Source organism: Triplophysa dalaica, chromosome 4 (genome assembly GCF_015846415.1).
Source record: "Triplophysa dalaica isolate WHDGS20190420 chromosome 4, ASM1584641v1, whole genome shotgun sequence".
Classification (NCBI taxonomy): domain Eukaryota; kingdom Metazoa; phylum Chordata; class Actinopteri; order Cypriniformes; family Nemacheilidae; genus Triplophysa; species Triplophysa dalaica.
Window position 1 is genome coordinate 1,729,360 of NC_079545.1, and position 23,968 is coordinate 1,753,327.

General features: G+C 37.1%; 5 protein-coding genes across 8 annotated transcripts; 3 read left to right on the forward strand and 2 right to left on the reverse strand.

Annotated features, from left to right (window-relative positions):
* Positions 1-941: 941 nt before the first annotated feature.
* On the reverse strand, positions 942-7,624 carry zcchc8 (zinc finger, CCHC domain containing 8). Its single transcript, XM_056744857.1, has 14 exons — positions 7,411-7,624; positions 6,786-6,826; positions 6,624-6,698; positions 6,423-6,531; positions 6,253-6,330; positions 5,292-5,395; positions 5,116-5,181; positions 4,949-5,009; positions 4,709-4,836; positions 4,437-4,579; positions 4,187-4,302; positions 2,893-2,979; positions 2,701-2,806; positions 942-2,570 (listed from the first exon to the last, which is right to left on the reverse strand). Exons 1-14 carry the CDS (start codon positions 7,573-7,575, stop codon positions 1,723-1,725), a joined length of 2,127 nt encoding a protein of 708 aa, XP_056600835.1. The 5' UTR covers positions 7,576-7,624; the 3' UTR covers positions 942-1,722.
* Positions 7,625-7,764: 140 nt separating this feature from the next.
* si:ch211-110p13.9 (uncharacterized protein LOC562347 homolog) lies at positions 7,765-10,198 on the forward strand. 3 transcript variants are annotated; one of them, XM_056747103.1, is made up of 5 exons: positions 7,781-7,900; positions 8,006-8,072; positions 8,231-8,360; positions 8,444-8,577; positions 8,665-10,198. In XM_056747103.1, the coding sequence occupies exons 3-5, from the start codon at positions 8,237-8,239 to the stop codon at positions 9,442-9,444; spliced, it is 1,038 nt and encodes a 345-aa protein (XP_056603081.1). In that variant the 5' UTR covers positions 7,781-7,900; positions 8,006-8,072; positions 8,231-8,236; the 3' UTR covers positions 9,445-10,198. The 3 variants fall into 3 exon arrangements, with proteins under 3 accessions (XP_056603080.1, XP_056603081.1, XP_056603082.1); XM_056747102.1 differs by having other exon boundaries at positions 7,765-8,072; XM_056747104.1 differs by lacking the exon at positions 7,781-7,900 and having other exon boundaries at positions 7,949-8,072; positions 8,217-8,360.
* Positions 9,884-14,598, forward strand: kiss1rb (KISS1 receptor b). Of its 2 annotated transcripts, none has more exons than XM_056747105.1 (6): positions 9,884-10,015; positions 11,192-11,473; positions 11,546-11,670; positions 12,679-12,814; positions 13,535-13,773; positions 13,853-14,598. In XM_056747105.1, exons 2-6 carry the CDS (start codon positions 11,227-11,229, stop codon positions 14,201-14,203), a joined length of 1,098 nt encoding a protein of 365 aa, XP_056603083.1. In that variant the 5' UTR covers positions 9,884-10,015; positions 11,192-11,226; the 3' UTR covers positions 14,204-14,598. The 2 variants fall into 2 exon arrangements, with proteins under 2 accessions (XP_056603083.1, XP_056603085.1); XM_056747107.1 differs by having other exon boundaries at positions 13,859-14,598.
* A 520-nt stretch (positions 14,599-15,118) lies between these two features.
* mtrfr (mitochondrial translation release factor in rescue) lies at positions 15,119-16,063 on the forward strand. Its single transcript, XM_056746980.1, has 2 exons — positions 15,119-15,575; positions 15,653-16,063. The coding sequence occupies exons 1-2, from the start codon at positions 15,339-15,341 to the stop codon at positions 15,890-15,892; spliced, it is 477 nt and encodes a 158-aa protein (XP_056602958.1). The 5' UTR covers positions 15,119-15,338; the 3' UTR covers positions 15,893-16,063.
* Positions 16,064-16,296: 233 nt separating this feature from the next.
* Positions 16,297-23,737, reverse strand: mapkapk5 (MAPK activated protein kinase 5). The gene is made up of 14 exons (XM_056746979.1): positions 23,082-23,737; positions 20,786-20,859; positions 20,588-20,663; positions 20,253-20,350; positions 20,035-20,143; positions 19,733-19,822; positions 18,968-19,063; positions 18,594-18,674; positions 18,325-18,512; positions 17,866-17,986; positions 17,624-17,754; positions 17,438-17,553; positions 17,260-17,364; positions 16,297-17,028 (listed from the first exon to the last, which is right to left on the reverse strand). The coding sequence occupies exons 1-14, from the start codon at positions 23,115-23,117 to the stop codon at positions 16,934-16,936; spliced, it is 1,416 nt and encodes a 471-aa protein (XP_056602957.1). The 5' UTR covers positions 23,118-23,737; the 3' UTR covers positions 16,297-16,933.
* Positions 23,738-23,968: the final 231 nt, after the last annotated feature.

A 23,968-nucleotide genomic window follows, 5' to 3' on the forward strand; every position in this document is an offset into this window, starting at 1 on the left:
CACCGCGTCCCACTGTGCAGTGCGCACTTCAAATGCCGCATTCAATGGACTTAAAGTCCCAGTGAAACGCCTTGAAACATGCAACATTATTATTGAGTGGCCCCGCCCCCTTTTAAAATAATTAATAGCGTAAAATGCAAATGTTGAAGTCTATTGAAAAGAATAGGAACATTAGTGATAACAGAAATGTGTCGTTTGAAGCTTGTTATTTATGTTGGTGAGTGACACTGGCGTGGTTTTATTTACTCTTCGAGATTGCGATGTCCGATCTCCTACATAGAGCTCCTAACCGAAATTAAGACTGTTAATATTTACACTGTCTGAATCATCCCCTGCCTCCCATCTAATGTATTATGCGTCATTCATCATGTCGGACATAATAATTGTGCGCACAAGTGAATGATATGTGGTGCCGCATCCGCAGGTCTTATAGTGAAGGGGGCGGGACTCTTCCGATTGTAAAGCGGATTTGATTGGACGAGAACTTTGACGGAAGTGTTGTGTAACGTATCGTTTTCTTCAAACCCTTTGCACCAATGTTTGTCCTAAAGGATCACGCATGGTGCACTTTATTACTATTCTGGGGCAGGGTGCATTTTTTCTTATTTGGCAAATGTCGATTTTTGCGAGGGACGGATTTTGTCACTTTATGTCGTAAAAGATGAAAAGCACATCTAACGAACAAGTGTTGCCACAGTAAAGTTCTGTAGGAGCTTCACCTGATCTTTATGATCCATCAAAGTTTACAACAGATGCATTCATGGGTTCGTTGATATTCCAGAAAAACTATGAGACCCATTGCTGTGAAGAACACTTGTTGAGTTGCGCCACCCAGTGGTTAAAAAATCGTGTGAAATTACAAATCTTCACATCCCTGTCGCTAACAAGCGCAATCAATTTCTAGTACCAGTACTAGTACCAAAATTAAATTAAAAGTGTACTATTTTTGATATTTTATTGCCCTTCTGTGAATTTAATATACTGATGTAGAAGAGATAGAATACTATTGTGCGAGTAGTGTGTTCAAACTCTGCATCTGTGATGTTACCAGAGTGACAACTACCCAATAATAAAGTACAGGATAAAACTATATTTTACATACTTATCAAACACTTTGAATTGTATTTAAAGAGAGAACTAATGTTAACAATTTCCTATAGTGTCATATTCCACTAGGGGGTGCTAAAGGTACCAAAGTTTGAACCCCCCCCCGGGTTAGTCTGTTAGTATGGGTTTTTATTTCTGTAATAAAGTCCTCTTGGGGAGCTGTTTGTATGATAATGAAAGAAACGAATCAAATAAAGGTTACAGTATTCACTCTCACTTAAAAAAAAAAAAAATCGACGTTATCTAAAAAATCTACAGTTAATCAAAATGATTTATCTACCCGTTAAAATGTTTTAATTTAATGAGATAAACACAAGGGGATAATCTAAAAGTGTTTAAGTTGTTTTTTAAAAAGATTCTATGGCGGTTATATAACCAAACTGCCATAGAAAAAAGAACAACAATTCATTCGACAAGAATAAAAAAATAACTGAACACAGGAGATTAAATCTTAAGTACAAAACCAGTTCACGTCATGGATCAAATGTGTCAATCTGCGACTTTGTTTTCTAAAAAAAAGTACTGTACAACACAGAACACACACTTGCCAACCTATCATAAAGACCACCGAAAATGTACAACTGACTGGCTAGCGAATAAAAGAAAGTGTTTGAGCTACTTCTTATTTTTAGCTTGATTTCTTGGCGAACCTTTCAGCAGATCCCGAATCTTCATGTAAACGCCTGTTGCTTCAGCAACCTCTGTAAACTCAGGGGTTTCCTCAAAAGGAATTATTCCCGCAGCAAACTTGCTACGGTGTGGAACCACAGAAACTTTCACAGATTCCTCAGAGTTCTCGACCTCTTCAGCCTTACGTTCCTGCGTTCCGACCTGCGGCGTGTTTTCGGTTCCGTTCGTTGCATCTTGATCATCGCTTTCCTCATAAACTTCATCCAGAACGATAATGTCACTCATGTCTTCCTGCACGTCGTTCACGTTCTCATCAATCACATGTTTTACCTGTTCATTATCCGTTCTCTCTTCCTCACAAACAACACTCACTCCTCGCTCCACAACAGGCGATGTCGGCGTGCTCAGGACTTCAAACGTGTGACTCGAGCTGTCGGCTGGAATCTTTTCGCTGTCATCCTCAGCATCGGGCCTCAGGGGAGTGCAAACGCTCGGGGAGCTCGGGACGGTGGTCACGGACGCTCCGGCCTCAGAGTCGCTGTTGGTGGTGGTGTCCGCCTTCTCGAGGGCCTCCCACAAGAGCCTCTGCTGCTCCTCCAGTTCTTCCAGGGTCAGCCCGTCCTCCGACTCCTCCCCCTCAGCCACGCCTCTCGCTGGAATGGATGGAGAGTTAGATGCAGGAGGAGTGTCTTTGGGGAGTGGAGGTGGGGTCGGTGTGGAGGGCGGCGTTCCCAGTGGTAGGGGTGGTGGAATGCTGGGGGACGAAGCGCCGGGAGGAGGTGGTGGTTGGAACTGGAAACCATCAGATCTCAGTGGAGTACTGGAGTCGTGATCTGTAAGTGGATTAAATTGTCAAACTTCTTATTAATGGTGACTACATTTTTTTTCCAATGCACTGAAATCAACATACAAGCTTTCCGTTTGATCAACCTTGGGGAATAACTAAGAGGCAAAAACTCATACCCGACTCTATCTCCATGTCTGATTCTTGATCTGAAGTGGATCTCAGTTTCTTTGTTTGACCGAGTATCAGTTCAGATGTATGACGCCTCTTATTTCCAGAACCAGGCTGTGGGGGAATAAATAAAATATATATAGAATTATAAACAGACAACTTCATCCTCAAAGACATACGTCATGTAAACAAGTTCTTACCGATGGGAACGTGTTGGTTAAACAAGCAGCATAATTTTCTTTCCAGTGCTGTGGTTGCATGGGGATGGACCCAAAAGATCTGTATTCCTGTACACAAATCATAAACAAGAGTTTAATGACTTTAAAAAACACAAATTTTGTTTGGACAATACACAGCTACTGATTGAGGGAAATCGGCTTAGAAATTAAAATAAACTTTTGGGTGATAATACTACGGACAAATACTATGGTTTCAGAAAGCGTGGCGTGACAGCAAAAATTTAGAAAACAAACGAGTACCTTTTACATTTTACCATGATAGTCTTGTTCCTAGTCCATGGGATGGATAACAACCATTATTAATTTAAAAAAAATAATAATTAACTAACATTTATAAAACACAAGATCCTGAGTTTGATTTTGAAACCTATTGTGGAACCGCCCCGAAGTTAAAGGGACAGTTGAAAATTCTGTCATCATTTACTCGCCCTCAGATTGTTCAAAACCTGTGCAAAAAAATTGTGCTAAACACAAGGGAAGATATTTGGAAGAATCTTCATTTAGTAGGGAAATATTATGGAAGTCCATGGGAGGGTGAGATTTGTTTGTTTACTGACATTCTTCCAAATATCTTCCTTTGTGTTCAACAGAAAAAAGAAATGTATACAGGTTTGGAACAATCTGCGAATCAATGACGACAGAATTTTTGGGTGAACTATCCCTTTAACTTCAGCTTGTGTTTGGTTATCGGTCTGGCTAGTGGTTAGTGATATAACAATTCATTTTATATTTCATTTATATTTTAGTGTATATTAATTATATTAAATTAAACTATTTAAAAAGGATAGTTCACCCCAAAATTAAAATTCTGTCATCAATAACTCAGCGTCTAGTTGTTACAAATCTGTAGCACCATCAATTCTTCTGATGAACACAAAAGAAGATATTTTGAAGAATGTATGAAAAGCAAACAGTTCTGGGGAACTTTTGACTACAATTATCATTTTTTCTACTATGGGACTCAATGGGGTCCAAGAACATTTAGTTACAAACATTCTTCCAAATATCTTTCTCTTTGTTTAACCAAAAAGAAATGTAAACAGGTTTGGAACAACTTGCGAGTGAGTCATTCATGACAGAATTTTCATTTTTGGGGGAACTATCCCTTTAACAGTTATTGATTCTTTGCGGATGTAACAGAAAGTTAAGTCTTTAGTTTTGTGGCTTGGTGTTACTGTAACTGTATAAACAGCGAAGCACAATCTCCAAGCAAATTTTCCACATTTCATCAACGTAATATATGCATTACACTCACATCCCTGACATTGGGCAGAGCCGTAACATTAAAGCCGGGAAAGTCCACCAGCTTCGAGACATCATACGAGATCTTGCACTGGTTGTCATCATCAGGAACATCTCCGTCTTTTGATTCTTGCAAATAAAGTGAAAGCCAATGACGGTCCATAGCAAAATGGTACGTTATAGCAAGAGTTACCATTTCAAACACAAAATCACAATATTAATTGAACCTACATTATTCTATGATAATACAGTATAAAACTTACCTTTGCCATCATACAGCGCCAAGCCTGAGTTCTCCATCTCTGCCTCTTTTAGCCAGCCGTGTGGGTATCCCAGCTCCCGCATGCGATAGATATAGGGGGGGAGTGTGTTTGTAGTGATGCCGAGGGCATCGAGAAGCTCTTGACTACACAAAGAGATTATTTTTTATTTCATCTTAGTCTTTAAATCCCATTATGTCATTTTCGTTTAAAGTAAACCCTGAATCTCTGGTCTTTGCTGTTCTGAGCATAAATAAAAGAAAAACACTGCTGACCTCACTATTCCTGGCTTGTACTTTGCAAATCGTTCCTCGACCTCCTCTGCGTGGTAGCGTTGATTTCCCAGACTGCTGTTTTGTGAAAACTCCTTCCTCTTTTCATTGATCTTAGCCATGTCTTTGGGCTTAAACAGTAGAAAGTGTTTAAAAGATTTAAAGTGTGATTTTAAATCGTCTAAAAAAAAAAAAGTAAGACAATAGTGTCAAAGTGTTCTGCATAATGATGACGACTATCACCTCTGGACAATCTCGCAGCTGATGGTCTTCTGAACCGCAGTTAAAACAGCACGGCCTAGGCCTGTCAAGACACAAGCAGACACACACAAAATAACATATATATTGACTTGCACAGCAATTCTTGTAAAGAAGTTGGCATAGGATAATATTCCAGCAATAAACCACACCTTTTCTCTTTAATCTGAACCTCTTGACCCTCAAGAGCGATAACCTGGCCAAAGACCTGCTGGTATCTTTGCAAGCACGATTCAGGAACGGTGATTTACAGACACGTGTAAAACACTAAAAGCCTTTTCTAAATAGTCAAAAGCATAGTAAATGTAACTGTCAAGTTTCAGGATACTTTGGAATTTCCCATCCAACGGTCAGCTGCGGGTTATCATTGAGCAACGGCTGACCAAGTTTATCAACACAGAAGTTGTTGAAATACAAAACACTTCCCACCACCTGCAAAGCAAGAAAATGTGTATAAGTTCTGGCATGAAAGTCTCAATTTGCGGTTCCCAAACATTTCAGAGGTTGCATCCCCAAAATCCTCATCTCAGTTTTTAAAACCGTAATTAAATTGCATAATGAATGTTAAAATGTGTGTATCAGAAACATTGTTTTTATTTCGGTATTTTGACACATTTCCGAGTGAATAGAATTTCCAACGAGAAAAAGAGTGGGTGTGGCTTTCGTCTTTCTCTGTGATTTGATTGGATGTATTAAACAGCCGTTGCATTTTGAAATGAAACTGGCAGCAGACTGACAGTTGAGGGGGGAGGAGTAAACAGATGCTCCGCCCAAGACGTCTAACATACGTCATTTATAAATGGATAGTCATTTCAGGAAGGAAGTGCATTTTTACACTTTAACTGAAGATTATGAGGGAGAAAGAGCATGCTCATGAATGCCATTTCACTCTGCTGACGGAATTTTAGCTGTGTTTGTTTGTTCACTGCATTTTTGTGATGAATTTTATATAAACAGCAGATATTACGCTGGATTTGGAGATCGTTTGAAACTGATAGATGGTGCGACCCATCGCTAAAAGATGCCAAACATGAAACTCAGTCATGTAAACAGCATAAACTTATTGTTCATCAATGGGATGGCATATTGTGTGCTCGTGCTGTAGTTCTGCACCCCCTACACGCCTCCAGGCACTCGTCTTTTTCCAGAAATAATCATACAGCTGTATATGTCTTTTAAAATTTTGATCAAATGAAATACACTTTGAATATGCAATACTACTCTATAGGTACTCTAGACGATTGGCAGAAACTACGCGTGTTACCTTATCTTTAACATGTGGAACTTACACTGAAAGCATCTTTGACCTGTTTCGAGGAACAGGAATCCTGCACTTTATAGCTTTCCTCCATGACAATACTTGAATACTGGGGAGGAAAACAAACATATGCCTTTTTGCTTACTGACTGAGAATGATTTGTAACAAATATCTGGTCAAACAAATGCCTTAAAGACTTACTTGAGGGTTGACATGAAGCGCAGAGCTTTCCGGGTCATTGTGTTTCTGTTCATGTAGGTGTTTTTGGACCAGACAGCAGATAAAGTCCTCGATTTCTTGCCGACGTTGCCTGAAAATAGTCACACATAACCTTGTTTCACTTTTCAACAACAAAAGTGAAATTTGGGGAATTAAAAAGGAAACGTTAATGCAAATACCTACTTAGAAATGCTATTGTTTCCAAAAAGAACTTGACAGAGAGGTCCATCTGTTCTTGAATTTTCTATTTTTATACCTCTACAAACAAATCAACAACAGCACATGAATGTTTTGTATTTTACACTTAAAAATTGACAAATTGTGTAAATATTTTAAATCGCTTACGTAGGACGACTTAATATGTTTAACTTTCTCTTCAGTTCCTCATGTGGTCCGGTGTTAAGGTACAAAATACATGACAGTCTCAAAATATATCACTGTATGTATTAGCCTAAATTGTATTGTATTTAAATGTATTATATTTGTGTTAATGGCGCTACTTGTGATTATTGCCTTCTCAAGATCATTTACAGACATTTTTTCCTTTTCGTCCCTATTTCACAGCATGATTCTCATATAACAAATTCTTTAACCATAAATAGCAAGATGAGTTTTTACTGTGCATTTCTTATAGTCTGACGTCACGTGAGAAAGTAACATTTTTTACATGAGGTTGAATGTTTTTCCTACAAGAAAGATGCTTATTTACAATGATTGAATGAAATTGGTGCATTCGCACTAAATACTGAAACTAAAACCATAACTTAGTCCTCCCGTAGGGGTTAATGGCCATGAGAGAACCACACAACTGTCTTTTCTCCACGTGACATTTTAAACTCTACCGAGTACACTGCACTTGTATAGTAACGTTATAGTGAACGAATCAACAACATTATGCTAATAAATCAACTTTCACTGTGTACATAGGCGCTCAAACGCATCTCAGGCTGCACACGAGTATTTCAAGGATATTCTCTGCGTTCAGACGCTCAATCGTCGCTTCGCACTCGACTAAACGATCGTGCACTTCCTCTGACTCCTCTTCGTCGACATCACTAAAACGAATGTGCTTCACAACTGGCGCGTTCTCAAACTGCTCGAACAGTTCGGTGTCTCCAAAATCAACCTCCGCCATGTTTAACGATCACAGTGACGACTCTGACGTCTACTTTTAGGTTTTGTGGAGCGTAGCGCTGACCTTGAGGCACATTATCGCCACCTACTGTGTTGGAGTGTAATGATCACAGTGACGTCAATGGGTGTGTAAGCCGCGCTATCTCTGGGCGGTGATTGGCTAAGGGACCGGAAGGAGGAAGTTGTGAAACAGGGTCTTTTAAATACATGAAAAAAGTGTTTCAGTTATGGCTTTGTTTTAGCTAAACAAAATATAACTGGTGCAACGGGTGCATTATAAGATGATTTGTAATCAATGCTAAACATAGTTTAACGTGTATTTTTAGGTATTTTAATACTTTGAAGTCGTTTTTGTGTTTTAGAAATTGTGTCTATAGCATCATGACATCTGTTTCTCTCATCAATTTGTCATATTGGGAATGCGGGAGAAGGAGGATACGGTTCTTGTATCTTGCAAACAATAACTCGTTTAAAGTTGCTAAACAAGGCACGAATGCGGTAAGAGGAACATAAATGATCTCAAAAGGAATTATATTGAGTAGCATGATATAAAAAGTGCTAGGTGTATTAGTTCATACACAGAAATATCCTATATTCAACGAATTAATTTAATATCGATTTTAAATTATTTTTATCATGTAGCTTTTATTTTGTAGGATCAGATGATTCCCCTCTTTCTTGGAGCTGATCTGTTCTCAGACACAGACATTCGCAGTGAAAACCAACCCAGACATCATGCCAAGTTTGCTAAGCGAGGACTAGCAACTAAACTGTTTTTCTCATCAGGTACCGCAGTGATCTTTTCTAGTCTTAGAAAATAATGTTCTGGTCATTTCAGAGGTTAATGCTTCTCTTCCTGCGATCTTCAGAGTTCAGATTCAAGGGACTGAGACTTCCCTGTTCCAGCAACAATCTGTGGTTTTATAGCGTTCATGGAGTTTTCCGAGTGGCATTTGAACTGTATAGCAAACAAGATCAACTGTCAATCGTGGAGTCCTTTCAGGTAACTTCATTGTGTCATTTAAATGCCTAGCCTATTGTTTTCCTTGTCCAAATGTACTAACGATTAAAACAATACTTTATTTATAAGGATCTGTGGAAGTCTCGGATAGATGATGATAAACTGAACCTGAACTATCATCTTGCTGCCCGGGTGGATGTTCAAGACCAAGTGGCACAAACAGTTTTGACAAATGCTATTACATGTGCATCATCCCAATGCCATCCGAACTGTCAGGAAGGAGAAAAGATCTTGAGCGACTTTCACATGGATGAGTCCGGTAATTCATCATCTACAGACCACGACTACTGTTCCCCAACAGAACCATCCGATACAAGCCAATATGCTTTACTTACTCACAAACTCAACAGCATTGGAGAAAAAGTGACGTTTACTACAAACATGGAAGAGGAACAATTAAAGACCACCATGAAGTTACTGGACTATGTGGAGTGTTGCATTACTGGGTGTCAGGATGAGGTCAGACTGACGGATTTGGCACTGACCCTGTTTCAGACTCATTTTCAAGGTTACTCTGTTTACTCGAGCACTCTTCTGAAAACGGTGGCAGGCTGGCTCGGTCAGCAGTTCAGCGCAGCTAACAGCACTATCAGTCGTCGGGTTGAAGGATTTAAGGCCCAGCACATTGAACACATTACAGATCTGCCTCCGCCGGAGGAGCTGGCGTCTGAACTTTTCCCAGAGGCCATGCGGAATCTTCTCGCTCACTGGATGGGTCTGAGTGAAGAGGCAGACGACTGGAAAAGACACAGCGAATATCCCATTTTATTGCTTATCCTAGAATTCGCCAATCACAATCTTATTACAGGAGTGGCGCACGTGTTATATTCCAGTCTAATATCTAAATAAGGATACTTGCATATCACTCAAGACAAATGAGGCCTAATGTCAAATAAAAGTGAAAGGGGTTTTTCAGCGGTTCCTACAAATAGCGTAATATCCTATTCATCTTATGTGGGGAAAAAAAACAAGTTTCCCTCACTAATGTAGTTCGTTTTTGTATGTGTGCCAAGTAAAGGACAGTCTACATATTATATCGATCTGTAAATAAAATCTGCTAAATTTCAGAGATTTTTATTATATTTTAGAAATCCAGTTTATTATAGGTTTTATTGTGTAGCTTTTTAAGGAGTTGTTTCTTATTCGTAGAGATGAGGTGTATTATTTTGTATTTGCAATGTATTTGGTTTGATGCCCAATGAAATAAACTAATTTCAGCGGTGTTGTCACTGCTCTCCTCAGATCAAATTTAGCATCACACAAACACAGACTGTGCCTGAGACAGAGGAGTACTCCAGTGCTGTGATGTTATGTGGAGGACAGTTATCAACAGCGTCTCATATCACATGGAACCGCAGAATATGCTTCTGTTGAGAACTCAAGTCTATTCCTTTATTAAAAGCAAGTGTTTTTTTAAGAGGTAAGAACAAATTACGCTATTGTCTGCAGAGTCCGAGAGATGCCCTCTGTTTTACATTGTATGAACTCTTGTTTGATATCGAGTCTTTGAAATGCAAACTTCTTTAAATCATTTTGGCTGTTAGTACCTTTAACATGTGAACAAAATTATTTCATGATAATAAAAAGACATTTCATTCGTTTATATGCATGTTACATGTATTTTAAGTGTTATTGAATGTGAATTGAACTTGATCAACCAAGTCTCTTTTATAAAACGTTTTATTGCGTTGCATAACTGTGATATAAAATAAGGACCACACATGGCATGACATACCGCAGGAATAAAGTACTTTGATCATAACCTCCACTTATCATGTGGTGTGACCAATAATATCAGTAATTGTATAAAATTAAAAATAATACATATAATTTTTTGTGACTGAAATATGAACCTCTGATATATGCTTAAGTGAATGTTTGTTTACATTTACACAAGTTGAATGTGATTTTAAGGAAAAATAACTTTGTAAATTTTGTTATGTTGAAAAAAAGTTTTGAGATGACACTTACCAAAACTCAAAGAAATGCAAATACTTAGTTTTTTATAAACACTTTAAATACTAAAGATTTGTTGAAAAACATGTTTAGCCATGGTCAATTCATAGATGAAAGCCACTAAAATCCTTTAATTTCAATTTTTAATCTGCATTCATGTGTACACCACAATCTTAATGTTTGAATAACTGCAATAGATACTATTTATTCTTTATATTTTAAAAATCCAAAGACAACTCTGGTTGACTATAATACAACATTCTTGTAGTATTTCTCAAGGTTGCTTTATATCTATCTTGACAGTGAATTTGTATTATTTAGGGAGATAATTATAGAATAATGTTGTCTGGTGTACATCCCTGTCCAGCGGCTCAATGACAGATCCAGCCAGAGAAGAACATTTAAATTGGAACCTTTGTTTAGTTGTTTTGGCCAATACAGTAATCTAAAAGATTTTGTTTTAAAATCTTAATATATCAAATGGAAGATTTTTAATTGAAATACTCTTATGGACTAATGATGGACAAATTAGCAGAAATATGAAATTATAATTACTTATAATTGTGATCAAATTTGACATATGTACAAAGAGCATGAACGTTTAAAAACACAACATCTTGAATCTGTTTTTGTGTTTCAGGTCATCATTAGTATGGTGACACACACACACATCTAATGGCAGACAGTAACTGGATCGGTGAGGTTGTGAGCAATGTGTCTCTGTGTAAAACTGAAACAAAGCTTCACCACTGCAACCATTCAGAAGACGTGAGATCTCAAAGTCCTACTCCTCTGATGGACGCATGGCTGGTCCCTTTGTTTTTTGCTCTCATTATGCTCGTGGGTTTGGTGGGAAACTTACTGGTCATCTACGTGGTCTTTAAAAACCAGCAGATGAAAACAGTTACAAACCTCTACATAGGTAACTAACAGTCTTTGTTCTGATAAATTTGCGATCTGTCAGATCTTTACGTTCATTTTTGTATTTCGTTAGTGAATCTCGCCACCACAGATATATTGTTCCTGGTGTGTTGTGTTCCTTTCACCGCCACTCTGTACCCGCTTCCCAGCTGGATATTTGGAGACTTCATGTGTCGTCTGGTCAATTACCTGCAACAGGTGAGAACACACATAAGTGTCTGGATGTATTCATACACATTTACTGACATGTTCATTCGCTGAAATGTACAACATTGACTTTGACAATATCATAATAATTTTATGTAGAAATACAGCAAAATTAAATTTCTTCACCGTTGCCAATAACTGGTTATTCAAAGTGATATGTGTTGATACCGATATTGATATTTTTTTGGTTGTATTAACCACATTCTAAAGGTTAAAATAATATTTCTTAACTTTCTGAATGTTATTCATTTATATAATGACTATATTGATCATCAAACCGGTAAGGTTTCTTACCATTTTCTGTATACAGAGTACAAATTCAGTGCATTTTCCCATCCTCTTTTGATTGACAGGACATATTGGCCCTGATCATCGGCTGTTTTTTTATCGGCCAATAAAATTGCCAATACATTGGTGCATCTTTAATTTTATGTATGAAAGCGTGTTACTTTTTTGTCTTGTTTTAACATTCTTAAATATAGATATGTTTACAAAATAGTTGAATAAAATTTAATTATTTTGTTTTCCTTTTGTAAATAATTATAAATAATTTTCTTTGAATTAAGATTATTTTTCTTACCCCTTCGGCAGAGGGTAACAACAGCTGTTTTAAGTATAAACCTAATTTTAATCACATTTTAGAATTTATCTTATGTCATTTTGCTTTCAAGTAATTACAACTTGTTTAAAGATTGTCTGAGAAAGAATGTTACATTCCCAAATGAGATCCAAATTTTATGTTTTTTTATTGTGAATTCCAATTAATATCATCAAACTGCATTTGGTTTGTTTTGATTTAAGCCATAGTATCAAAAACAAGGTCAAGTTCAAGTTCATGAATTCATTTTGGAAACAAACTTGTCATTTCTACTAAAAAGTGTGAAAGTATTATTTTTATTGTAGATAATAGCCAGCAGTTATTTTTGTGGTGTCACATGTGGTTTATCACATACAAGTATAGATTTGTCCTTCATTTATTGTCTTTGAATGATGTCACAGGTAACCGCACAGGCGACCTGCATCACTTTATCTGCGATGAGCGTCGATCGCTTTTATGTGACCGTCTACCCACTGCGGTCCCTCCATCACAGAACACCACAGATGGCTGTGACTGTCTGCACCACTGTCTGGATATGTATGAACAAATGTTTATATTTCTATTAACTCGATAGTTAATGTCACAGGTAGTCAAACTCAATGTTTTAGTTCCAGTAAAATCCCTATCAGATTTATCTTCTCATAGACCTGTGCAACTGTCAGTGACAGTCAGAAACATTTTGAAGCAGAATCAGGATTCTGTCATCAAGATATTTTGAGAAATGTCAAATACAATGAAAGTGAAGCGGGTCCAATGTTTGGTTAGCACCATTTTTCAAAATATCTTAGAAGTACGTTTTTATTGCAGTGTTTATGTACATTTAAAATGGGGCTGTCAAAAGATTAAACGCGATTAATCGCATCCAGAATAAAAGTTTGTGTTTACGTAATATATGTCTATGTACTGTGCATATGAATTATATTTTTATAAAAACAAACACATACACATGTATACATATTTAGGAAATATTTACATGTATTTATTTATATTTACCAACAATTGAAATTATATACACATTTTTAATAATTTTAAGATTTTTCTTAAATATATGCATGGATGTGTATGTGTTAATAAAAACAAATTATTATTCACAGCACACAGATTATGTAAACACAAACTTTTATTCTGGATGCGATTGATCGCGATTAATCTTTTGACAGCCCTAATTTAAAATGATCATAAGGAACTCCAAATTCCTTAAACAATCAAAAGTTTCTGTGTAATATGTATTAACATTTCTCCATTTTCTGGACACAGGCTCTTTTCTGCTGTCAGTGCCCATTGCACTATATCAGCACACAGAGTCATATTTCTGGTTCGGGCCGCAGACGTTCTGCACCGAAGCTTTTCCATCTATCTCTCATAAAAGAGCGTATATACTGTACTCATTCCTGGCTGTTTACCTGCTGCCCCTCATCACCATCTGTACATGTTATGCCTTCATGCTAAAACACATCGGTCACTCCGCAGTGGAGCCTGTCGACGGCTGTAACCAGGTGGACTCCTTTTTATGTTCTTGCATGATGTCAACATTTCAAACATTTAATTATAAATGTTTGGGTTCTTCTTGTCAAGCTGCAGACGCAAACCGAGCGAGCTGAGGCGGTGCGGACGAGGGTCTCCAGGATGGTGGTGGTGATGGTGCTGCTGTTTATATTCTGCTGGGGTCCCATCCAGATACTGATTCTCTTACAAGCGTTCTGTTCTGAGGATCTGAGTCACAGTTATACGCTCTACAAACTGAAGATCTGGGCTCACTGCATGTCCTATTCCAACTCCTCCATCAACCCGCTGGTCTACGCCTTCATGGGTGCTAACTTCAGAAAGGCCTTCAGGAGCGTGTGCCCTTTCATCTTCAAAAGGGATAGAAGAATATCAGAGCTTCTCCCCACCCATAACAGTGAGATGAACGTTCTTTCATCCTGAACTTAAAAGACTGAATGGAAAGGTTATGTTATTGGACCTGTGGGAGACATGTATTTGACACACATACAATCTCAAATCGTATGGGACAGAGTGGTTAAAGATTGAAAACCAAATAGAGACATTACACACCTCATGAATCTGATTAAGATGTGTTTGTGTGTGTGTGTTTCCTGGGGATGGAGCAGTGCTCTTATAATGATAATGGGTCATTTACAAATGTTCTTAATACTGGATGTATTTTTTAATTGGGCGGACTTTGAATGACATTTTTCTGTTTTCATTAATGTATAGTGTTATTTTAAAAGAGGCGATCTAGTTTAATTTAATTTATAGTTGAATTGTTTTACCTAACTCTGATTCACAACAGAAGGCTCTAATAATGATCTATAGTTTGAGGAAAAATTCATTGCCATTATTTTATTATTATAGTTTACCAAAACTGTTATAACATTTCTGTTAAATAAAAAATAAACACCTATATATTATTTAGAAAATGTAAACTAAATGAAAATTTAAATGATGCATAAACAGTTAACTGAAATAAGGTTAATTTAAGGCAGTAAAAAAAATAGAAACTAAACTAAAAATAAATCAACTACAATCTGTATGTATATTTAAAAAAACATACAATAAAAAAGTGACAATAGTACATAACTAAATTGTTACAAAAATAATTAAAATTTACATGGAAACAAAAACTATAATCTATACAAAAAATAATTACAAATAACTCTGATTTGATGACTTGATTACTTTTATTATTTATTTTTATTTATTTGTTAATGGTTATGGATTGACTTGTGAATTGTCCACCACCAAACAAGTTTGGTTTTAGGCTAACAAACTAAATCGTCTTAATGTTGATCTAATGAGAAATGTTCCTCTCCAGTCCTGTCGGGGGCAGTAATGCACCATAAGCCAGTTCGTCATGTGCCTTTTAACTGCATTAAAAGAAGCACGGCTGTTTCGAGCTGAAGTGCGTAGAAATGTTGATATCAAAACTTTATTTCCAATTGCCATTTCGTTTAGTATGAATTTACTGTCAGATATGTTATTTGAATATCAAGCATTGTGATTTAACGTCAATACGCGCCATTCGCAGTACATCTCAGACATTGAGAAGAAACTTTACATCATGTCTTCCCTGCTTCTGAGGATTTTACACGGGTTTGGTCCACCATTGCACAGGCAGTTATTCAAGTGGCCGTTTGTTTTAGCGGCTGGCAAGAAAGATCTCATTGATCTGCCTGTATTAAATGAAGAAGATCTGGAGGAGCAATTCGTCAGAGGTTCAGGACCTGGAGGACAAGCCACCAACAAAACCAGCAACTGTGTGGTGCTCAAACACCTCCCCACAGGCATTGTAGTGAAGGTGAGCTGAACTGAGATCAGTCTGTGCTGGATTTCTCTGATGTTAAAGCTGAAATATCCGTCTGATTTCCCCTCCAGTGTCATCAGACCAGATCAGTGAACTCCAACAGAAAACTGGCCCGAGACATTTTAAGAGAGAAACTGGAGGTCGAGTATAAAGGTGAGGAAAGTGAACTGCTGAGAAGGCAAAGGGAATCCATCCAGAAGAAACAGGACAAACGGAGAAAAGTGAATGAAAACATTGAGAAAAAGAGAAGATTCAAAGAGACCCTGAACACAGGAGGAGGAGATTTCAGCATCAAAAGTCAAGAACCTTGATAACAAATGCAAATTCTTCTGCACATGACTCTTGTCATACATTGACTAATGCTGTAACATCACTTAGAGACTATAAAATGTTACGCTTGCCTTTACACAATCGGTTGAAGGATATAATCTATAAACAAACAATGGGAAATTTAATTATCATTATTAAAGACCTGAATGCAATGTTATAGCATTTTGGTTCGGTCTTCAGACCATTTTTTAAGGTCTCTGGGATTTTATTTCAATACCACAACTGTGGGCATTTCACGTTTTTGTGCCTGTGCATTGTATGGTTTTGCGATAACATTCATGTTATTAAATGTAAAACTTCCAACTCCAAATGCACTATAGGATCATAAAAAAAACACGGCACAAAATTCAAGATATTATTACAAAAAGTACTGTTACCACAAATATGAGCATGACCGTACTAAAAACATGACATTTATTTGATACAAACATTCAATGTACAAGAAAACATTTTTTAATTGAGCAAAAATTGTGTCTATTTCAGCAATAGAAAAGTTTGTATTTGTTTGCTTGTAGAAAAATTCCTACACATAATATTCACTTCATTATTGTCTATTTTAGATGTTTAGGGTTATACGAGTCTTTCAGTTAAACTTCTCAGATGAACCTGCCTTAGTCTGGATTTGAGAGGTTGGACTACAACACCACCTTGTTGTTTTTTCTCTTGCACGCACACACACGCATGCACGCACGCACACACACCTTCTGACCAAACAACTTCAAAAGAATCCCATGACAACATGGTTTCAAATGCCCACCACTTCTCAAGAAATGAAAAATTGATCGTTTCCCCCTAGGTTTCTTTATTTTTCATAAATGATTATGAAAAATGCTGCATTTTTTAAAACACATTTTTTTTTACTGCAGTTTGTTGCGGAAACAAATCATACCAACATCATCTCGGCTTTACCTACAGGTTTACAGCAGACTACGGCGGGATAGTGGAAAAATGTCTGCGCTTTGATACAAAAGGATTCCTGCCGATATTAAACGGTACAAAATGGAGCTTAATTACAGCACTTGCTATTGGGATTCCTGTAAATTTGTCTTTTCTTCAATGGCCTGTTTTACAATTTCAGCCAATTTTAAGCGATCTACTTTGTCCGAGAAGGTTCTACCTGCAAATAGAAAAAGAGAAATGGGTGTCATGTTGGAGCTGTAATACAATGAATGAATTGATAAAAAAGACTGTGAATTATGAAAATATTTAGTTTAGTCCACATAGATTGTATTTGCATCCAACAACCTCAATAAAACCAAAAAATTATAATTATTTTATACAACCAAAAGAATATTTGTCTAAAATCTCATTTGAAAAATATTAGATATCTAGTAACAAAAACACTTACCATCCCAACTCAACCCTTGCAATCCGTCTCTGAGAAGCTTACAGTCTCGATTAAAGCGCCACGCTTCATGCATCACTTCATTCAGTTTCTCATTTTCATTATCACCTGCAAACAAACACAACACTGTACATAAGAAACAATTTTTGAGAGATCAAAACGTGTGAGCGTACATACATACCAGCCTGTGGCAAGATGCACTGTGCTATAACGTCTCTCAGTTTCTCCAGAGCAACGTTTGTGTCCTCGGGTTCGTTCTCCGGATCGCTGATGAAGAGTTCATCGTTGGGTTTGGTTCTGCAGGGCTCAGAATGTTAGGGGCAGGGATATTACTGCTCATGATATTTTCAAGGACACTAAGACTCACCCGAGCAGCTTTCTTTTCCTCAGAATGGGGTTGTTGACAAACTTGATGGGTTTCAGGCTGACGTTCAGGTCCTGTATCCTCATGTTCGCCAGCTGCTCAGCATGGGCCTGTTGGATTCCTGCCACTACTGCCTGAAGAAACCACAGAGATATACACCGCATATTTACTTTTATGCATATCATATGTATTTATACTTAAACAAGCATTAAGCCTTGAATCATTTTTTTTGTTGTGGATCTCACCTTGTCCATCATCATCTGAGCGGATGGAAGCACATTGTCGAGCGCCTCGGTGCAGTTGAGCCATGGATGAGTCAACACTTCTTCTATGGTCAGCCTCTCCTCCGGCTTTACTTTCAGTAGCCTTTCAACAAAAGGAAAAATTTCAGATCACAAACACTCTGCACATCAATGGAAACACATGTGATTGGATAAAACAATGACTTTGGTCTCTTAAATTTTTTTTATTGGCTATGTGTTGTTAACTTTACATCTCATTGGTTCTTGCACATCTCCTGAGAAAATGGCATGAACAAATCATGTTTTTCTTTCTCAGGATACTCGACTTTCCTACGACCAGAGATGAATTCTTAATATTCCAAGATGTAATAATGATTAAAGACATGAAAAACAACAGACGTCAGCTCTTCTGTATGTCAATGATGTTTCACTTTAAAGTCTTCAGAGATTCAGGACACTCACTTGCGGACGATGTCTTTGGCCATCTCAGATATCTGACTCCACTCCTCCTCTGGGAAGTCGAAGCTGGCTGTCATGATTTTCTTGCGCATGTCTTTGGGGATGGTGCGGCTGTGGTGTTTGGAGTAAAACGGAGGATATCCACACAGCATGACGTATATGATCACACCCAGAGACCACAGGTCACAGCTCTGAAAAGAGGAATGCAGTGAAATGATTTCTCCTTCTTCAAACAAACATCGAGCTGTATCTTTCAGGAGCTCGAGATATACCTTATTGTACGTGTATGGGGTGGGTGAGGTGGGAATAATTCCAGACTTTTCTTTCTGGTGGCGTCTTTGTGCCTCCAGCACCTAATAAGGAAGATCAGTTCAACATTCAATAAAAAGCTCACATAGATAATGATTCGTGATTCAGGTGGTATAAAAACGTATCGGTTTTAATATTACTTTTTTGTCTGTTTCACAAGTGATTTTTCTTTAAGGAAAATGATGACGATTCGCAGAAATGATGCAAAGATACGACAGATATGCTCAGGGTGTTTAAAATAAAAAGAGCCAGTGACAGCATGCTTAGCAGATCAGACATCCCGTATAATACTTGTGTCATCAGAAAAACATGTATTCTTTATCAGAAGAGTTCTTACCTGAGGTGCCACATAGTAGGGTGTGAACTGTGGGGTCATTAAATCACCCTGATCGATTTTGGCAAAACCAAAATCACACAGTTTAACAGGAGCATCCTGATGGGGCATTTAGACACAAGAAACATCATGTAAAACACTGGAAAATGTAACTACTAGTTTTTAACTTAAAACTATTTAGGGTTCTTTCTTTTAACACTGTTCAGTCATTTTACACTTACTTAAAACAATCAATGTAAGAATATATGTGAGCATACATGTCAAAAATTACCCACCTATCCATCTCTCATAAACAACAAAAATGACTTAAAGCTGATATCCGTAACATTTAACTCTCCATCGCCATCTCTGTTTAAAAATGTAACTATAGGTTACTTTATGCATGTTATGTGTATGTGAAATCAAATGATGTTAAATTGACATTTTCCACGAGATCATAGCAGACAGCTCCACTTGGAAACCTTTGGTTTTCAGTTTATATGTACTTGCTCAATAACTAATTTGTGTTTATTTTTAACGGATTGCAGCTTTAAGATTTCATGGGAGCACTACAAGTTTCACAAGTAAAATAACTTAAAAACTTTTTAAACAAAAATCTATTGTGGTACTTGGAAAACTTTCAGCGAGCTACAGAAACTTTCTTGTGTGACCCAGTTAGTGTTCAAGTAGTGCAAACTGTACGTAATTCAGCTAAACTAAATTTTTTAATAGAGTAAAATGACCAAAAAATGAGGATGAACAATAACTATGACTTTTCCAAGATCTCACCAGTGAATTATCTTTGAAGAGCAGGTTCTCCGGCTTCAGGTCTCGATGTGCGATGTTTAACGTATGACAGTGTTGCAAAGCAAGACTTATCTGCAAACATGATGTAGATTGAGTCAGAAACATGCTGAAAACCATTCAGTTCCTCTCAGTTTTATTTGAACAGTTAAAATTGTGCATCTCAGAGTTGTGGAATCTTCTCAATGCTTGTTTGTGTATATACCCAAGTTGTGTCAAAAACGGATGACAGATTGTGTCCCTAAAATGCTTCCATACTTTCTCAAATAGTGAGGTTTATTTGTTACCTGTTTAGTGACCTGGCTGGCCATCTTCTCTGTAAAGTGCTTGTGTTGGCTGATTCTGTGGAAGAGCTCGCCGCCCTCCATCATCTCCATTACGATCAATAACCTTGCCCTATCAGAATATAGAAAAGAAACAAATATATCAAAAGCTGTATGTTTAGCACATTTTTTTTCTTCAAACGAAATGAAAATTTCACATAGGCAACAGTGTACTTCTCTACCTTGGACTAGATTCATGTGGAAACTGCACACTGTTTGCATACACCTCCATTATATTCACAATGTTGGGGTTATAGGCACACATCATATGAAGTCTCACCTGCAAGGAAAAAGGCGAGCAGAGCTGAATCTGATGAAGACTTCACTGTGTAAGACTTGTTATTTTCATTTTAAATCAAAGCAAGTACTTGAAGAATTGTGTTCAAAGCTTTTACGCATTGTAGCTTTAAACAAATGGCTTATATTACCCTATTTTAACTAACATAAGAGCTCATCAAGTCTTAAACATGGTAAAACATACTTTATATAAAAGAGAGAAGATGCTGATGCACACTACCTCATTGCGAGCTTTGGATCTGTCGATTAAGATCTTGAGGGCTAATCTTTCTTGTGTTGACTTCTTCACACAGACCCTAAAGAAAAAACATAATGATACATGTCCAAATAAAACATGTTTGTCCTATTTGTTTAATCTGGTTTACTCGTAAATATAGAAAACTCTAGAAGGCCAATAATACTTTCAACTAGACTCTACCTCACAGGACCACTGATGCCAGCCCCCAGCTTCTGTGTCCAGTTGATGTTATACTCATCCAAGATTGATGTTTCCTACAAGAACAAAAAAACAAGTATATTAAAACTGTATTTAATCCACCTGAATGACATCCGGGTTGAAGCTTGTGCTTGTTATGTGGTAGCACTGTGATTGTTGTGGGTTTAATACCCATTAAACACAAATACTGTTAAAAACATAACGCACTGTGGATAAGATCATTTCTGAATTCACAATAATAGATATAATAGTACTTCTCAACTAATAATAAAATGGCAATTTACAAGATTTTTATTACATGTAACACATTGGATTATTTATATAAATTTTACAATACATTTAGTATTATTGTGGCAAAAATTGCATTTAACCAGCTTATTATTACAACATTACAAAATTAAACATTGTGTAAAAATATGGTAGCACACAATAGTACTTGTTATATTCAAATGTAGCATAAAATATAACATACACATGTACATGTAATTTTGTATTAATTACTGTAGTATTTCGTAAAGTTCAAAAACATGAATTTATGATTTTTAAAAAGTTCACTATCCAGAATATAAGTTTGCGTTTACATAATATACGTGTTCCATCCATACTAATTTGGTATTTGTAAACATATACACATACACTTAAACATTCTATATAAGAAAATATTTACATGTATTTATTTAGATTTACCAATAATTTAAATATATAAATGTTTTTTTTTAAATACAGGGATATGTTTTTGTTTTTTTATAAATACAAAATGAATATGCACAGCAAACAGACATGTAGCAGAGCCTTTGAAAGAGAGAGAGTTGCGTCAACTCCGTTGACTCTAATGAAAAACAAAATTCACAGCAATGGCGGTTCACGGAGGCTCTCAATAGTCCCTTTTTTAAATATTGTGACGTGTTTTCGTGGGAGGATTTTAATATGAATATGTAAAGTCAGTCACAGTCCCGGGCTGAAAAAGTTGTTGGAAAAAGTGAACTTTAATGGAAGGAACCAGATTGGCCAATCTGTATAGGGTCACTCAATGGATGGATTGTCAGCTTATGTTACGTCCAGTTAACACATACCATATAGAAAAAGAAGCCAAGCATGTACAGTCAAGAGAAACTGTGAGAGAATACATCTTTAGAACTAACAGTGGCAAAGGTTAGCAAATGCAGCTTGGACAAACAACTGACACATAACCTGAGCCTTCTACTCTATAAACAGTGACGGCAAACAGTTTAAAGGGGTCATATGGTGTGAATACGTGTTTTTCTGTGTCTTTTGTGTGTTAAGTTGCGCATGAATGTATTAGACACATGGAATTTCAAAAAGTAAAGTGTGGGAACAAAAGAGTAATTCTATCTAAAAGCAAATACTAAATCAGATTTTCGTGAAAGGCCTCGTGTAACCACATCCCCACAAATCAACGAAAGTTTGTGGTATGATTTGACTAAGACCACTCAAATCTATACACAAGCAAGTGGGTGTCAGTACAATTGACTTGGAACCTGATTGGCCAAACATGGTAAGAGGTGTTACATTTCCGTCACACGCTTGCCTTATTCCACCAATCACCTTAAATCGTCTATACACATTGCATTACATCTCTAATAAATGATATTTGTTTTAGTCGTTTTAGCAGTGTCATATGACCCCTTTTATCTCGGTGGTTGGCTAACTGCTAGTTGTTCAACTAACAAAGTTAGCTTGTATATGCGCTAGCAAAACTTTATGAATACAAAAACGAAAGAAATAAAGCATTTAAAGAGAAAACAGAACTTCCTGGAACTATGTGAAGGCTACCTGAATCACGTGACAGGCGTAAATTGTGAACTTCCATTGTCGTGACTCTCTCTCTCAATGGCTCTGACGTTTACAATGTAAACACTTTTATTCTGGATTTAATTAAAGCGATTAATCGTTTGACAGAACATCTTTTTCATGTATGACTTTTTTGGTTGAGCTTCAATAACCACAATATAATCATTGTATTGTTTGTAAAACTTTGGTATTGCAAATTGTAAGAAGTCTGCCAAACAAATACTTAGTTATAACCCGTTTTACTAAACCAATGTTATCTTTTCAATATAAACTGGACACAACAATGGTAAAAAAAAAACGACTTGATTTTATTCCACGTGCAATTTGGTCATAAAAGTGTACTGATGTTTTTAAGGTTTGTCTCAGCGGTGTGTTGGTGCTGTAATGTTATGCAATAATGAAGTGTTGTTGGTAGCAACAGAGATTGAGAGACAAGACAAATATGATAAGAGTTAGAGAACTTTACCTTAATGAATCTGTCCACGCTGCCGTCCTCAGACATGATGTGACAGATTCACGACGCTCTCTGGCTCACACGATGCACGTACATGTACGACTTTACCCTCGGTAACGTTTAAAAGATCTCTTTTAAAATATCTCGGATATTTGCTCATGTAGTTCTCATGCTGCCTGTTGAACTCCTCGTCTTTCTTTGCTCCAGATGGATATGTAGTTGGCATTCCCCGCAAGAAAGGCTCTGTGTTATTATCACGCCAACTAGATAAACTGCTTTGATATAGTGAAATAAAAACCGCGAGCTATCCCGAGTGATTGACGAACATCTTGTACGCGCGTGTCAGAGCCAACATGACGCACAGATCAGCCACCATCCGAACTATAAACTGCTCTATAATGTTATCGACTAAACAGACGGCAGATAAAACGAGTTCAATCCTGGTAGGCTGCCTGGACGCTAGCTATGACTCTTGCTTTCACAGCAGACGATCATTCCGACACATAACTTATCGATATCCGCAAGTGTCGTTGGCCTTTTTTGCGTTAAACTGCTCAATGAAAATTATAACAGGTCGTAAATTATTATCTTAAATAAATTTGCTAAATCGTTAGCTCGAGCTGTGATCCAGAGCTGAGGAAGACTGTTTTTCTTCGGCACACAGTACATGGTGCAGTCGGCGCAGTTCGCCATCTAACGGACAGGAGGGCAAACGACCTTATGACCGTTTGACTTCGTGCGGCGCTGCGCAGACAGCGCAGAATATGTTATCAAAGTACCGCGAGAACGATTCTAACAACTGCGGAGCCGGCAACTGTCGCGGGACTTTGATATCGAACACTCTGCGCAGCGCACCATGAAAGCCAAACAACTTCTTTAAAGGTAAAAATGACATTTTT

Coding starts and splice junctions, on each gene's coding strand:
- zcchc8 (XM_056744857.1), bottom strand. CDS start 7,575: ATGGCGGAGGTTGATTTTGGAGACACCGAACTGTTCGAGCAGTTTGAG. Junction 6,699..6,785: donor AACATATTAAGTCGTCCTAC/GTAAGCGATTTA, acceptor ATTTGTTTGTAG/AGGTATAAAAATAGAAAATT. Junction 5,010..5,115: donor GTTCAGATTAAAGAGAAAAG/GTGTGGTTTATT, acceptor GTGTCTTGACAG/GCCTAGGCCGTGCTGTTTTA.
- si:ch211-110p13.9 (XM_056747102.1), top strand. CDS start 7,956: ATGACATCTGTTTCTCTCATCAATTTGTCATATTGGGAATGCGGGAGA. Junction 8,073..8,230: donor CTAAACAAGGCACGAATGCG/GTAAGAGGAACA, acceptor TTTATTTTGTAG/GATCAGATGATTCCCCTCTT. Junction 8,361..8,443: donor TAAACTGTTTTTCTCATCAG/GTACCGCAGTGA, acceptor TGCGATCTTCAG/AGTTCAGATTCAAGGGACTG.
- kiss1rb (XM_056747105.1), top strand. CDS start 11,227: ATGGCAGACAGTAACTGGATCGGTGAGGTTGTGAGCAATGTGTCTCTG. Junction 12,815..13,534: donor CTGCACCACTGTCTGGATAT/GTATGAACAAAT, acceptor TTCTGGACACAG/GCTCTTTTCTGCTGTCAGTG. Junction 13,774..13,852: donor CTGTCGACGGCTGTAACCAG/GTGGACTCCTTT, acceptor CTTCTTGTCAAG/CTGCAGACGCAAACCGAGCG.
- mtrfr (XM_056746980.1), top strand. CDS start 15,339: ATGTCTTCCCTGCTTCTGAGGATTTTACACGGGTTTGGTCCACCATTG. Junction 15,576..15,652: donor CCACAGGCATTGTAGTGAAG/GTGAGCTGAACT, acceptor TTTCCCCTCCAG/TGTCATCAGACCAGATCAGT.
- mapkapk5 (XM_056746979.1), bottom strand. CDS start 23,117: ATGTCTGAGGACGGCAGCGTGGACAGATTCATTAAG. Junction 20,351..20,587: donor GATCCAAAGCTCGCAATGAG/GTAGTGTGCATC, acceptor TTTTCCTTGCAG/GTGAGACTTCATATGATGTG. Junction 17,987..18,324: donor GCCAAAGACATCGTCCGCAA/GTGAGTGTCCTG, acceptor TTTTGTTGAAAG/GCTACTGAAAGTAAAGCCGG.